This window comes from Erythranthe guttata, chromosome 4, assembly GCF_056151865.1.
Source record: "Erythranthe guttata isolate IM_541 chromosome 4, IM_541, whole genome shotgun sequence".
Classification (NCBI taxonomy): Eukaryota; Viridiplantae; Streptophyta; class Magnoliopsida; order Lamiales; family Phrymaceae; genus Erythranthe; species Erythranthe guttata.
In genome coordinates, this window is record NC_142536.1 from 17853323 (window position 1) to 17869070 (window position 15748).

At 37.0% G+C, this 15748-nt stretch overlaps 4 protein-coding genes across 5 annotated transcripts; 2 read left to right on the forward strand and 2 right to left on the reverse strand.

The window, feature by feature from the left end:
- The first annotated feature begins 111 nt into the window (after positions 1-111).
- LOC105950459 (S-adenosyl-L-methionine-dependent methyltransferases superfamily protein) lies at positions 112-4299 on the forward strand. 2 transcript variants are annotated; one of them, XM_088817116.1, is made up of 10 exons: positions 112-461; positions 568-665; positions 764-868; positions 1505-1565; positions 1795-1870; positions 2622-3261; positions 3354-3515; positions 3673-3779; positions 3865-3939; positions 4042-4299. In XM_088817116.1, exons 1-10 carry the CDS (start codon positions 358-360, stop codon positions 4129-4131), a joined length of 1518 nt encoding a protein of 505 aa, XP_088673242.1. In that variant the 5' UTR covers positions 112-357; the 3' UTR covers positions 4132-4299. The 2 variants fall into 2 exon arrangements, with proteins under 2 accessions (XP_088673242.1, XP_088673243.1); XM_088817117.1 differs by having other exon boundaries at positions 3357-3515.
- LOC105950461 (tetratricopeptide repeat (TPR)-containing protein) lies at positions 4173-6637 on the forward strand. The gene is made up of 5 exons (XM_012973824.2): positions 4173-4958; positions 5122-5171; positions 5458-5545; positions 5909-6025; positions 6205-6637. The coding sequence occupies exons 1-5, from the start codon at positions 4173-4175 to the stop codon at positions 6253-6255; spliced, it is 1092 nt and encodes a 363-aa protein (XP_012829278.2). The 3' UTR covers positions 6256-6637.
- LOC105950460 (Kinase interacting (KIP1-like) family protein) lies at positions 6600-10054 on the reverse strand. The gene is made up of 3 exons (XM_012973823.2): positions 9724-10054; positions 8938-9146; positions 6600-7788 (listed from the first exon to the last, which is right to left on the reverse strand). The coding sequence occupies exons 2-3, from the start codon at positions 9098-9100 to the stop codon at positions 6758-6760; spliced, it is 1194 nt and encodes a 397-aa protein (XP_012829277.2). The 5' UTR covers positions 9101-9146; positions 9724-10054; the 3' UTR covers positions 6600-6757.
- Positions 10055-11594: 1540 nt separating this feature from the next.
- LOC105950507 (dehydrogenase/reductase SDR family member FEY) lies at positions 11595-15539 on the reverse strand. Its single transcript, XM_012973871.2, has 8 exons — positions 15141-15539; positions 14565-14685; positions 14203-14320; positions 13915-14051; positions 12879-12980; positions 12515-12607; positions 12296-12368; positions 11595-12152 (listed from the first exon to the last, which is right to left on the reverse strand). The coding sequence occupies exons 1-8, from the start codon at positions 15398-15400 to the stop codon at positions 11896-11898; spliced, it is 1161 nt and encodes a 386-aa protein (XP_012829325.2). The 5' UTR covers positions 15401-15539; the 3' UTR covers positions 11595-11895.
- Between the last annotated feature and the right edge of the window lie 209 nt (positions 15540-15748).

Sequence of the window (15748 nt, forward strand, 5' to 3'; positions counted from 1 at the left end):
AAATAATAATTTTGTTCTGAGTCATGATGTAAAAATAAGTTAAATTATTAATTTGATAATTTAATATTATATTAAATTAATACAATTTAATCTGGAATTTATTCATTTATAGAGTAGGGCATAAGCGGCGAGAAAAATAGAAGAAACCCCCAAATTAGAAGCGTTACAGCAGTTCTAATTTTTGCCGGGGCAAAAGAAACCCTAATTTTCGCCGGCGGCGGTGAAAACGACCGGTGCGTAGATTGCAAGAACTAAGCTTTCTTACTCCATTATAGTTTCCGCTTTCTGACTCCATTATATTTTCGGATTTCTCCAGACCAACTTTCTAACTCGGATTATTACGAAATTTGAGTGATTATGGTTGAAATGTTGGACGAGAAAAAATTCGACGTGGAGTTGAATTTGTTGGCACTTCGACTTCCACGCGAGCATTGCAAGCTCGCAACTCGAGTTCTCAATGGGTATGTAATAAATAGTGAAGTCTGCGTTGTTTAAACTCAACTCTCCTGAAATTTTGATGCAGCATTGTCTAACTATCTTTTTTTTTGTTCAAATCTTTTGCTGAAGATACTTACTTGACAAGCCACGCGTCAAACCTGTTACAGAAGATCCAACGTCTGATAAGAATCGATACATGATATTATCGGAGAAAATTCAGAATCCTGGTACCATTTTTTTTAGCTAGTACTGTTTGTTGGAGAAATCTTTGTCTTATATTCTTATGTAACACTGTGGATTTGTGTTTTATTTGTAATACTGACAGATTTATCGGAAATTCCAATTAGTAAAGTTGATGAGTTGAAAGAGCTCTTTGAGATTCAAGTAGTTCCTTATTCGTTTACGCTCGGTTATTCCTATTGGAGTGCAGGTACTTCATTCACTTTATGCATACCCAATTAGTGCTTATTATCTCTAAATGGAAGTATCGTTTTTACGTATTAATGCTTCTTTGTGAATATTCAATAGAACTCAGGGTAACTGGTAGGAAACGGTTCCTATGCTTTCATGATTTATACACTCGGTTTTACATGCAATGTATTGTTTATCTTGATTTCTCTCGTCTCTCTGCCCAAACTTTGAGGCTCTAAGAAGTAAAAGGAACAATTTTTTTGAAGAGGTGATTTATCATGATTGTCACTCTTTTTTTTTTTGAAAAAAAACTTTATTTGGGATGTAATTTTGATATTATGGTGATTTAGCATGTTAAACTATTACATCTATCATTTTTTCGTTCATTAATAAATAAATAAAAAAGCTATATCTGTCTTGAATTTCAGATTTTGTAATGAGCTTATTTATTTTGTTTTAACTCGTCGACCTTTCTGAATTTAACGTTGCTGGAGTCTGATATAAGTTTACATGAAATTGAACATTGGGTCACTCACACTTGCGTTACAAGTTTTATTTCGTTCTGATGATTATGCAGTATGATAATATTGGATTTGACAACGCTTTATTTATGATTAACTGATATTGACGTTTCCTCTTAATAACTGTGTTCTAGACCATATTTTGAAGCAGATTCTGCCGACTGGGATCGAAGTGCCTTCATCATTTGAGACAATAGTTAAGTATTTTATGTGTTAGCCCGCTATTTATCGTCAAGTTCATATTTTCTGTGTTGTTTTTCGTTTCCAAATATTTCTGGGATGTTTTCTTTTCAGCACTTGTTTTAGGGTTTGACTATTGCTTAGTTAGTAGCCTTCTTTTGATTGGAGGTTGCAGCTTGTAATTTCTTGGTTCTCTGTTTGAAGTCTCGGTTAATGATTGTACTTTGCACTTTAATTTTCGTGCAGGTCACATTGCCCATCTGAATATTAATGATGAATTACTCCCGTACAAGGATGTTATCGCAAAAGTTATCTATGATGTACGTATTTATGCTGGCCACAAATTTTCTTTTATTAGCTATCTGACTACAAATTTTCATTGTAGTCAAGTGAATTGAATCAAATAATTCTTTTGGGGAAATGTGAATTCTCCGTTATTTGAAATGTTAAGAGGAGGAATTACAATAATATACTTGAATGAACTCAATTTGTTACATGCTTGTTCGTATAGATAGAAAGTGCTACTATACTGGCATAACCGAGGATTAGATTATCAATGAACTGATATGATTTGAATTAGGGTAAATTACAACCACCCCCTTGAGGAATGGTCAAATTAGGAAAAACCCCTTCTTGTTTGGGTAATTACAACCACCCCTCAATTATAGATTTTTTTACACGTCCACCCTTGCGGCTTCAAATTTAGTGGAATCCTCTAGATTATATGGAATATTCTCAATTTTGTAGCCGTTTTATCCCATTCGAACTCCACATTTTGAAGCAAGATGATCATAAGATGTGTTTTTTGGCTTGTATATATCAGATTGTAGTGCATCAAAAACTGTATTTTTGGAAACAAAACAAGTACAAACTAGAGAATATTTCACGGAATCTAGATGATTATGTTGAATTTGACACCATAATGGTGAAGGTGTAAGAAAATTCATAGTTGAGGGGTAGATGTAATTATCCAAACATGAGGGGTTTTTTCGTAATTTGACCATAACTCAGGGGTGGTTGTAATAGTCCGAGAATCTCTGCCTTAAATTGGCCTTTTATTTTCATTCACAGAAAAACTATCCGCGAATAAAGACCATTGTCAATAAAGTTGGAGCAATATCGAACGAGTTTCGCGTGCCAAAGTTTGAAATACTAGCAGGAGACGATAATTTGGTTACAGAGGTAAAGCAGTATGGAGCAGTTTTCAAACTAGATTATGGCTTGGTCTATTGGAATTCTAGATTGGAACACGAGCATATAAGGCTAATCTCGAAGTTCCAGGCTGGCGATATCGTCTGTGATATGTTTGCCGGCATTGGTCCGTTTGCTATTCCAGCAGCACAAAAAGGATGCCGAGTATACGCAAATGATTTAAATCCGGATAGCATTCGTTATCTGGAGATTAATGCAAAAATTAACAAGGTTGCTAATCTAGTCCGTGCGTACAATTCTGATGCACGGAAATTCATTTGTTCGGTAATGGAAGTGCTTTCAAGCGAAGAAAGTTCGCTAGAATCCAATGTAGCAATCTCAAATACTTCTGACAAAGGTATGCAGTCAACCTCGCAAAAAGAGTCGGGTTCCATTGAAGGTTCTATGGAAGTAATTCCGGATAAAAACGGTGCTCGTTGTGAAAGTCATGAGCAGTTGAAGGCGAAAGAAGATGCGAATTCTGCCGCTGTAAAAAGGCGTTCCGAAAATTTATCTGAAGGTATGTGGGGTTTGGAGGAAATTATTGATTTGCGCTCCTTTGATAATGGATTCAAATGATGAATTACATCTAATATTTGCAATATCTTCCAGTAGAGAGTGGAAGCGCAAACTGTACCGACATTTGCATGCCTGAAAGAAAGAAACGAGTGTTGAATAAGCACGCTGGAGGATCTCAGCCTTTCGTTGCAAAGCCATGGGAGCACATTGATCATGTCATAATGAACCTTCCTGCCTCTGCTTTAGAATTTCTAGGTAACTTTTCGTCTGTTATATATATATATATATTTATATATATATATATATATATATATATATATATATATATATATATATATATATATATATATATATATATATATATATATATATATATATATATATATATGATTAATGAATATACATTCGACAGATGCTTTGGGAGGTCTTATCAACAGAAAACACTGGAAAGGCTCTCTGCCGTGGATTCACTGCTATTGCTTCATGAGATCAACAGAGACAGATGATTTAATAAAAGCAGTAAGTGAAAGTTTCTTCGTATAGGAAACAACAATACTCTGTTTTTTATCCGTCTAAAGTTAGATTTTCGTGTGGTGCTATTCAGAAGGCAGAGGCTGCATTGGGTGCTAGTATACGAGATCCAGTATTCTACAGGGTTAGAGACGTTGCGCCAAACAAGGTACCATGCGACAGTCGAGTTTTTTGTTAGCATGAAATAATGTTAGTTTTTTTTTTTTTTTTTTTGTTTAAGGTGGTAATGGATTTGTATATATTTGGGCAGGCAATGTACTGTTTAAGCTTCAGATTACCAGAGGAAGCATGCATTGCTGCTAATGATGATGACAAAGACAAGAATGCCCTTGGTGACTGAGTCTTGATAAATTATTTTTTGGTAGAGATTGTGAAAACTGAATGGAATATAAAAATGCTAGTTTTGATACTTTTTGCTCTAATTTTGAATTTTATTTTATATATATTGCACATCTTAAAATTGTATGTATTCTTTTTATTTTATATAGACTTGATATTAGATACAAAATGCATATTCAACATAGTTATTTTTTTGTATTCCTTTTTTTATTTTTATTATTATTATTTAAAATAAATTGTACTACATTAAATTCTTGTACAAGAGGGAGAAGAGAAAATATCTTCGATACGACGTCGTATCTTCTGTCAGCCCCAAATGAAGCCCTAATTTCCCCAATTTCTCAAAGGTGGGTGATGATGGCTACCACCAACATTTCCGCCTCCTCTTTACTTCTCGTTTCAACTACCCGTACAAGAAAACAAGCTTACAGTACTACAGCCAAAGCATCGTCATCGGAAAAGGTCGAAATAAGAGTGTGTACAGACAAGCCATGCAGAAAGCAAGGCTCTTCCGACACTCTGCAAGTACTCTCCGGAATCGCCCCTCCGTTCGTCACGGTGAACTCGTGCGGGTGCCTCGCGCGTTGCGGGTCGGGTCCCAATATTGTAGTTCTGCCGGGGCCTACTTTTGTGTCGCACTGTGGGACCCCAACCAAGGCCGCCGGTGTGATGTCCGTCGTCTGCGGCGGCGGGGTTGAAGATAATGCCGCCGGCGAAGCGGCGGCGAGTAGTGTGAGTAGGTGTTTGGAGGCGTTGGCGTTGAGGAAGAGAGCTGAAGATGAGATGGGCCGAGGCGATTTCTCTCTGGCTTATAGTTTACTCTCGCAGGTATGGTGTTTTTTGGTGTAGAAGAGAAAATGACTGGTTGATGTATTGATTATAAGAATAAAGATTTGCTCTTTTTTATGCCATTATTTCTGGATTGTTACCTAGTTTCTCATACGAGTGAAACGCCGAACTTTTGATTCGACTATACACGTTGTATTTGCAGGCTGTAGATCTCAAACCATTTGGCGGTCTCCATATGATATACAAGGACAGGTTTGTGGAGATTTCACTTTTACAGTCTCTATGGTGTTATGAGTTACGATAAAATGAGAATTTCGAACATGTAGCACACTGTCTTGATTGTTGCTCCAATTAATGCGATTCGCAGTATCGTTACTTTATTTGGGAAGTTCGTTTGCTTTTTCTTGCTGAATAGGTTTTTCCTGATGAAGCCACCTTCACGCAGAAACTCATTTATTCGACTTGCAAGCAAATTTTTTTTATTTTTTTTTTAAATTTCGATTGCATTGTAATGGTCATATAAATGTCGTTTTATCAGGTCTGCTGCGAGGTTGGCTGTGGGAGACGTAAATGGAGCACTTGAAGATGCTAAGCAGGCTTTGGCTCTTGCACGTTACTATCCCGAGGCAAGTATAACTGTTTGTCAGGCTGTCTGTAGAGGCGGGATATTTACTTTTCTCGACTTGCAAAGTTTCCAAATCGAACGTCAAATTCACAACTCTAAAAAGCTATTATGGATGGTGGTTTAGTTTTTCTTGAAAGATAAGATAATGTTGTTGTTCTTGACCCTCCAGCGTTTGTTTGTTCAATAAGAGGCAATAACCGCCACGGGGATTTGCTAAATGGAAGAAAAAGATGTTTATTCTCTTGCCTGTAACGAAAATAAATGTGACAAATGAATTCATCAAGTCTCTATCTGATCAAATGAATAGTTGTCCAATCTTCGAGTCCAGGTGGTCATGCTAATATTCGTCGGTCTCATATTACAGGCTTATATTTGCGAAGGTGATGTTTTTATGGTTATGGAACAATTCGATGCTGCTGAGGAGTCGTATTCAATTGCTTTAGATTTAGACCCATCCATTCGTCGTTCCAAATCGTTCAAGGTATTTATAGCATATTTACATTCGTCTTAAGTAAGCCTCTGAACCACAACAGTTTTCTGAATGGGTACGTAATATTCACTTTGCAGTTGTGATATCATTAGTGTTTAAGTTGTGTCTCTTGTTTAGTTGGGTTCTGATTCTAAGATGTTTAAAGTACTAGCCGTTTTTTTCCGTTTCAGGCTAGAATTGCAAAGCTTCAGGAGAAACTAGCTCCTGCAGACTTGGCTTGAATTCGGCTTTACGTTGGGGTTGGTTATCGAACAATTGTGTAAAGGAAATAACTAATAGAATATAATGTGCCAATATATTGCAATTTCTCATTCGTCATCTAATAGAGTATCGGTATACTGCCTCATCATTTTGACATGTGAAGTCGGCACATACTGCTGTGGTCTATCTGTAACCGCACAAGTGATGGGAGTAGCATGGTTTCTGATCAAGATTTCGTAAAAAATATTAGATTGTCTGTAATTGTGGTTATACACATAACGGTCAACTTTTAGCACCGTTTATACACATCTGTCGTTACGCATGCCGTTAAAGTGTGTAATTTAAAAGCATGAAAACAGAACAGTGGGCAATAAGACATGGCTTCATTTTCTGCATGTATAATATCAGAATAGAGCATATATTAAACTGTTATATAATATTACATATATTGATATAAATCAGCAAAATACTATGCTATTGTTTGTCATCTTGAAATTGTTTTGCAGTGTTGCTTCTTTTGTTTCAAGAACTTGCAAGATCGAACTGTGGGCCACAAGGGAACAGCAAATCGAACTTCTTAACCTTATCCCACAACTTCAAACCCCTTCTACCTTCTTCACCACCACCTTTTCCGCTCTTACCACCGCCGTTTTTACCACCGCCAACCTTCTTCACCTTGAAGCTAAAGTATTTACGGAGACTCGCACCACCACCACCGCCCCTTGCCTGAAAACAGTCCTCCAAATTCACCTCTTCTCCACCCTTGCCGCTCTTCTTGGAGGACACGTTCTTCTCTTCTTGTTTCACAAGTTGCTCGTAGTACTCCTTATTCCTCTTCTCCAGCCCGTAAATCTGCCCCTGCAGATCCTCGATTTTCCTACTCAGCATGCAAACCCTATGATCCTCTCTCGTCTTCAGCACGCACCTCGCCAGCTCAGCAGCCTTCCTCTTCAAGAACAGCGATTCAGAAGCCAGCCCTTTGTTCTCCTCCGCCAGTGCCGCCACCCTGTACGCCAGCGTGGCGTTGTCGTTCAGCAGAATCAGCCTCTCCGAATCCAGCACATCCAACAGGTTCTTCTGCAGCTCCATTTTCCTAGACGACTCGCCCCACCTCTTCTCCACCACTGTAAGCTCGTTTAGAACAATATCGTACTCCACACTTTTCATAACTAAATCTGCCATCACCATATCAATGTCCGTTTCTTTAGCTTTGGCTTTTACAGGGGATACAGTTTGAGTAGTCTGGAAAGACAGTGAACTCTCGGCATCCGAATCAATAACTTCTCCAGTGTATTCATCATCAAAATTCAAGATCGGAATCGGGGAGGAGCATCGGCTGCGGCGGTCTTGCTGGCGGTTCTGGTGGTGGTTCTTGGAGAGTGACTGACAGTAACGGTCGGCCAAAGAGAGGTAGCTGTTGTACAGTTCGTTGAGTAACGACAACAGCTGAGGGCGCTCGTGGTAGTAGGAATTGGCTCGTGCGGCAAAACTGTCGGGGCTGCTCTGTTTAGGTATTTTTTTCATCGTCAGCATTTTCATCCTCTCGTCCAAATCTGTTGAAAATCGGAATATAAAAATGGCATTAAATGACGTGTTTGGTCTTTTCTGCAATATAACTATTGAGAATTTGGATTTCAGAAACAGTTTTTTTCGGTCGGTCCCCATATAAAGACCTCATTTTGAAATTCAAATAGAATCGAGATAAGTTTCGGTGTGGACCTATCAATAATTTTCTGAATTATTGCAGGTTTATTTCAAATGTATATGGGTATAAGGACCACAAACTAGACCATGTTTTCTTGATTCTTGATTTAACATTGTTTTATTTTTTACTTATTCCTTCTTGCAGTGAAATGGATAACAAAAGGCCAAGATTATTATTACATTAAAACAGGCAAGAAGCTGACATGGCAATGGGGGGGCAGACCACATGGGAGAATAGGGGGGGTGATGACTGATGAGTGTTTGAATTTTGAAGTCTACAAAACCAGAGAATCAAATCATAGTCTATCTGCTACACGGCATCAATCAATCAATCAACAAAAGGGTATCTGTATTTTGGCCAAAGGGTTCAAATTTCAAACACAAAAAAAAAGGGGGGTTGGTTGTAAATTCAGAAAATATGCAAAAAATTGGTAAAGATTGCAGCTTTATGAAAGAGAACCTTTCTGGGGGCTGCTCTTTTACATAGGGTTTGAAAGTGACATATCACAGTGTTGTTTTACTCAAAGCCAAATACAGGGAAAGATGGGTACATCAGAAAAGCACTTGCCTCTAAACCACCATCTTGGGCCCACATTCCCCCCCCAAATTTAAATTCAAAAAAACAAAAAATAAAAATCTAATCTTTTTTCTTTCTTGGACTTTTTCACCTTTCTAATTTCATGGTGAAGAGTGAATACTACTACTACTATTTCTGCTTTTTCACATTGTTTTGAAATTTGAACATATCCAAGAAAAAAGTAAGGGGATTTTCATGCTATTTTTGATGAAATTTGTGAATTATAATAATATTAGTAATTATAGTATTGAATCACGTGATTATATATATTTAAGTTGAGGATAAATAAAATAAATAATTGGTGAATTATTAACTACACCGACAAAATAGTGTTACTGTGTTTTTTCTCAAAAAAAAAAAAAAGAAGAAAAAGACAAAATAGTGTTGTAGTGAGAGAAAGTAATGAATGGTGTGTGTGTACCAGCAATGGTGCAGAGAAGCCAAGAAGGTTTGTTGACGAAGCTTCTTCGGTGGCGACGTGATAGATGATGATGATGATGATTTGACGGCTCACCCACCACCACCGCAACCGCCGCCGCCGCGGCAGCCTCTCCACCACCACTTTTCTCAGCCTTTGCCACCATTATATTTCACCACACAAGTAGTAATAATAAAGAAACACAGGGTACCCTACAGTATTTAAACCACCACCACCACCATATTAATTAAATAGCTGCATATATAATACGGAAGATAGTAAACATACAATATGACCCATAAATGAATAAGAAGAGTGACAGTGTGCTATAAATGGCACCAATCCTAAACATCAAGAACTGAAGTGAAGTGATTAGTACACATTTAATGAACCATTATCACTAATCAACATCAAATTATATTATATTATATACACTAATTTCTTGACACTAAACTAAAATCACTTCTCCTTGGGAAGAAAACACCCTTTTCTCCCCCCTTATATTTTCTCTTGTGTGTGTGTTTTAGTTTTTTTTGAGTGTCTATTTTCTTCCCAAAGAATCAAGAAACACACACACACACACACACACACACACACACACACACACACACACAAAGAACAGCAAATAAGGATGAAATCTAATTCTTGATAGAGAAAATGGAAGAGGGGGGAAAAGGGGTGCTAGATTTTTCTTCATTCTTTGGGAAGAAAACACACACACACACAAAACAGCATGACAATTTGCATGAAAGAAAAGAGTATAACATGTTGAAGGTGATGCATACATACCTCTTTCTGGTTTAGGGTAGGAAGATTCAAGAAAGAAGAAACCCTTTTTCAAGAATGCAGAAACACACACAGGGACACACACAGTGAGTGTGCAAAAGGGATTATTAGTGTGTATGTTGGGGAAGAAGCAGAGGTGTGTGTCTGTATGTAGAAGAGACAAAGGTGAGTAGATGTTTAAGGAGGGGGTGGGGGGTGGGGGTAGTAAATTAAAGTCCCCGCTAAGAATGATTTGAGTGCTGGCCAATGAATGGATGACACGTGGACTGTTATGCCCGTACGAACATTGAATGCACTGCTACTACTACTAATACAAACTATGCCTATGGTTTCTTGGGAAATGGAAGCAAGTTAAGGCAGTATTTACTTACTACTGTATTACTGTATTACTTCTTTCAGAGTTGATTTCCTCTTTATTACACGGCATACAACAAAGGACTCTCTCTCTCTCTCTATTTATTGAGATATATATTAAAAGAGTTGGTCAAATTAAAGTTACCCTCAAGGTAAGGTATAATTACCAAAAGATCCATCTTGATTGGTTAAAAAAAAATTAACATTTAAGTTGCTATATGTAATATTAGTAATTAAATTAAAATTAATTAAAAAAGAAATCAAAATTTTAAATATTTTTAATAAAATTTTGGTAATTCAGTTATTTTCGAACCAAGCGTTAAACAGTATGAAATTGTGGCGTACCCCGCAATTTGTGTACAATTTTACTGAATAAACACCCATACTTTATCAATATAAGGGATTCTTTTATAAAATAGTACATAGTTAAGGGGTGCTTGTAAGTTGTAACTATGCAAACAAGAGTTTTTTTTCGTAATATACCCTAAAAGAGAATGATACTAGTTTTTTTTCCTAGCTCATAAATCTATTTTGTTTAGTTTCATATACTACGAGACCATCACTTTATATTATTATTACAAGTACACTTTTTTTTTTCCATTTTAAAAAATGCTACCGCGCATAAAACGTATTATGACCGAACACATTTTTTAATAATATTTATTTGTTCATTTTCCTCTAAATGTTTTTTAATAGTGTTTATTTGTTCAGATGAATGTTTTCAGACAATAGTAACTTTATATTTAAAATCACTGTAAATCACAATGTTCTGAATTCTCGCAACATAAACCAACGATGAGAAAAGACAGAAAGAAGAAAGAGGAGGAGAAGTTTCGACAAACTCCTATTGTTGTTTAGAGCCGTTGTGTACCATATATTCAACGTCCGATTTCTTGTTCTTAACAAATTGCATAGTTGTTGAAAATTAGTTTTACCCCAAATTTAAACCCTAATACTACAGTAAAATTTGTTATTCATTGTTGGAGTTTTGATCATCCCTTTTTTTTCTCTTTGAATTGCACGATTTGGAGAAATCTTGCAGTAGGGTATTGTGTTTCGACAATTTATTATCTTGTTAGAGATATCCTTGTGATCACCCATTCAATATTCCGTTTCTAGAGTTTGAGTGTTTGTATTTTTATTTTTATTTTTGCCGTAATGAACGCATTTACATAACAATTTATAATTTTGCAAGTTGTCCCAATAGTATGATTGTTATTTGGTGTTTGTAATGTGTGTAGATTACAACGCTTTCTGCTTCGTTACTACGCGTTGTTGTTGACTAAAATCGTATATGAACGAAGACAACATCGTGTTTTGTTTGTTACTACATAAATCGGCCCCAAGAAGGAAAATTTTAAAAAAGATACTCGATGCTCGTCTTATTGCTTCACAAAAGCAATCCACCCCTATCGAACAGAAGATGTGGGCTCTGCAATTTAATGCCCTAAAGTCGAGTCAGTTCGGGCACTTCCTAAACGTGCCCAAATTGGGTCATAGTTTCAACGAAGTGCAAGATCTGTTGAAAAAATATCTTCCATAATCAAACGAGTTCGTATTTGGGAACTCATGCCCACATAAAAGATGTTTTCCTTTCTTATATGTTTCTCCTAACACCAAGTATGAAACTGGCCAATGTAAGTTCTGCATTAGTGCTAATCCATACAAACACAAAAATCATCGAAACAAGAAAATCCGGATATAGAGATATCTCTCTCAGAGACGTGTAACCAAGCAGCAAGATAAAATTCCTTGTTTCGACCCAACCACAAGAATTAGTTTTAATAAAACTAATATAACATTTCACGTAAAACAGTACTATTAAGATGAGCCGTATTTGCAATTCACCTGTTCCCCCTCTATAAGCCTTTCTACAGCATCTGAGGGCAAGCCAATCAGCTCTAGTGTTTTCTCCCAAACCCTGTTTGAAGTTTCGACATTGTGTGCTTCCTCGGAAGGATTTGCGGGGCGGCAATCGTGATTAATGAAAGCACAAACCGGCCAATCTTCTGTCTTTAGGGACTCACAGTATTCCACTAGTTGGGGATCGGTTGCTGCGAATAGTGTACTTCTAGAGCCTGCACAATGTAACAAGGTGCTGCTTCATATACCCTACTCGCGGGAAATTGTTTTCGAATAAAATGTTATCTCAGTTTATAACAAATTAAATCAGATTTAAGAAAGTCGTGTTTGCAGTAGCTATAACTTTCTGGCAATTTACCTTCTTCGGGGCTGAAAATGAAGTATGGGATTAAATGGTATGCAGCTTGAACAATCTTCGGAAGATCCCTAGCCTGCATTTACAAATTCAAGACTCCAATGTGACTTATCATACTTTTGGAGAAGTGTAACAAACTATTAGATGATACCATATAATTAGGTTGTCTAATTTTGGATGATAAGGACCATGCCAAAATCTTGTGACATGTCGGAAACTTACGACATTCGTTTGGACTATTCCAGGAGAAACACATGCTACATTTATCCCTGCTTCAGTTGGAAGTTTCTTATTCAGGACACTGCTAAACATGATCTGCATTGACATATCTAAAGGGCATTAGTAAAGGATCGTGCCAAAAAAAACGGAGGAATTTCAAACACACAGCCCCAATAAATATTTAATTTTGCGAGTACTAAAAGCATTTACGTTAAAAGACTAATACCCAGAGGTACATGGTACACAAAGCCACAGACACTAACTTGAATCAATTTACAAACTCGATTATTGATGAAATTTAAGAAAAGAGAATTTTATTAAAGCCCAAGCAGCGCTTGCTAAAATTAAAGATATCACTTGGGTGCACCTGTGCTAGTTTGCTGCTTGTATATCCCACCAGACTAGTATATTTTCTTTTGCCAGATGTAACATTCATATCTTCTGGATCTACAAATCCTAAGCTATGCATCTGCACAAATACAAACAGATTAATTTATTCCATGCTTAAGAGCAGCTGACAAGAAAATAAATATCGATTAAACATGTTGTCAGCAATCTGGATCAACAAATGCTAAAGTTATTTAAGGTTCTAGTAGAATGTTGTTGCAAAAGTAAATGTAAGGATTGACCACCAAGTTACATCACAACACATGATAAAGGAATGGAACTACTGCATTTTGGATGATCCAAAGACATCCAACATGCTAAACACTAGGCTGAAAATTTGAGGTTTACGTCTGTTAACCTTCTCAAGAATGCAACATTAATTCCTTGTCTATTTGACAAGAAAGTAGAAACTACTAATAGGCTTGCACTCTAACATGCCTATCATTCTTTCCACAGTGTGACGAGATTCTATTCCCACAAACTATAAAGTGTTAATTAGATAATCCATAACAAACCCTTTGTCTATTACATAATAAAAGGAAAGATATGAAGAAGGCCTTCGTTCTGCAAAAGGCACTACTATAGCTTTCATCCCAGTAATCTATAAAATATTACCGAATAATTTTTCAAATCAGGTTAATTTGGAGGAATTTTTAGTTATACTAAGGTGCAAATTGTTAACTCTTCATTAGAGACTCTTAAAGGAATGTTTAAATGGAATAAGAAATATGGAAGTTCTGCATCAGCCAGTTAACTATAACCATAAATGCATAGTAAAAACAGTTTTCGACACTTGTGTTGGAACAGTATTTTGTGTTCAAAATGTAATGATACTGCAAATATATTTCTCTCCACCATAATTCAATCTGTAAAGGGCATTGACATCATAAATATTTCTCACCAGAAATAAACAACTTGTTCCATGAATCCACATCATTCCTCTTTAGAATCAAGAAAAGATGCCAATTGACGTCGAAATACAAAAATAATGTATATATAGTGCTTGCGCAACTTACAACGGAATTCACGTTGACAATACGGCTTGGCGAGCTTCTAATAAGGGAAGGCAAAAGTAATACTGAAAGCAGTGCCGGAGCCAGATGGTTCACTTGCATGTGTTCTTCATATCCATCCTTTGAAATTTTTTGTGGTTCTGAACAGAACAAGATTATATAAATTCAACTAGGATTAAAAAAAAGGGAGAAGCATCAACATATTGGTACAAATTAAAATGGCAACATCAATGCAACCACAAGGGAAAAATTATGAGTAGTATAGTTTCAGTAGATTATTTACAAACAAACCTCCAATGGAAAATATCCCAGCATTGTTGATGAGTGCATGTAGAGGTCCTGAACGTGTATTCCAAGCTTCAGCAAATCTCACAACGGAATCCAGGGAAAGAAGATCAAGTTCCATAACCTGCAACGTATATATAAGTTAAATTTCCGTGGAATCACTAGTATTAAACTAAAACTGTAAAAGATTTGATGCCAATTTGTATGTTTCCAAATACAGGAATTGTTCATAGAACAAGGAAATTCTAGAGGTCCTACTAGTTTTTTTGTTTTTTTTTTTTTTTTTGTTGGGGGGGGGGGGGGGGGGGGGGGGGGGGGGCGATTAAGTATGACTTAATATCCAAAGATAAACTCAATCTGTTGAGTACCTCAATATCAAGAGGAAGACCCTTTCCGGACCAATCTTCCTGCCACTTCTTTATCAAGTCATTAGCTGCCTTTGTATTTCTGACCGCCATCACAACATGCCCCCCTGCTTCAGCCAATTGCCTGCCCGATAACGAAACCAGAAACGAATTCATAAAAAGCACGTATAAGTTAAGTTTGAATCCAAAGCATCACTTGGTATAAGCACAATCTAAAACCCTAAAGCTACAAAATACTGATTCAATCATCATACTTAAATTGCATATTTCTAAATCAAAAAATATCAGCAAGGATTGCCTAAATCAGACGCCAGCATATTATACCTATCCAAGAAGCACAGTTAACGCATGACTATATCAGTAATCAGCACAGACTAATCAAAATGAATTTTGAAAGATAAATTACTGCGCCGAGCCAAAAAAAATCGCCAAATAAATTAAAAAAGAACAATCCTCACGCGGTCACCCACAGGAACCCTAATTCCATCCAATAACAGCTAGGAAAAAAAAAGAGATGATTGCGAAGAAATGGACAAATGTATTATTACAAGCTGGGAAAAGCAGTAAATTGAGAAAAACCTGGCGATTTCCTTGCCGATGCCGGAGGTGGAGCCGGTGACGACGAAAGTGAGGTCGTTAATCGGAGGGAGGGGCATAGGATTGGGCAAATTGCTGGCGACAATCCTCTGGAACAGCATCTCGTAAGCCAGGTAGAACCACCCCATCATCCATTCTATCCACCCTAACGCTTCCTTCTTCACCTTATTAGTCTCCGCCGCCTCCTCCGACGGCTTTCCGTTCTCCTTTTCCTTCTCCGGCGAAGCTGAAACCGATGCCATTTCTTCACACACGCGCGCCACGCAGAGGTGAGACACACACACACACACAGAGCACACTCTACTATATAGAGTATATAGTATGTATGTATAGGTGGAGATTCAGATCAAACTCAAATCTTGGCGTTTGAGCCGTTGGATCAAGTTGCATGTTTGAATTGTAGCCGTTGGATATTTGTATAGGCTGGAAGATTCGGGTTGGTTTTTGTCCCGTTACCTTTTCTTAAAAGAGAATCGTGTTTCCTCACTTTTTAACTTTTGTCTCTCTCAATGAGGAATATAACGCTTTTTAATTGTTGCAAATTAGGCCTTTCATTTATATAAATGAGTAAATGACCCATTTAACTTCAA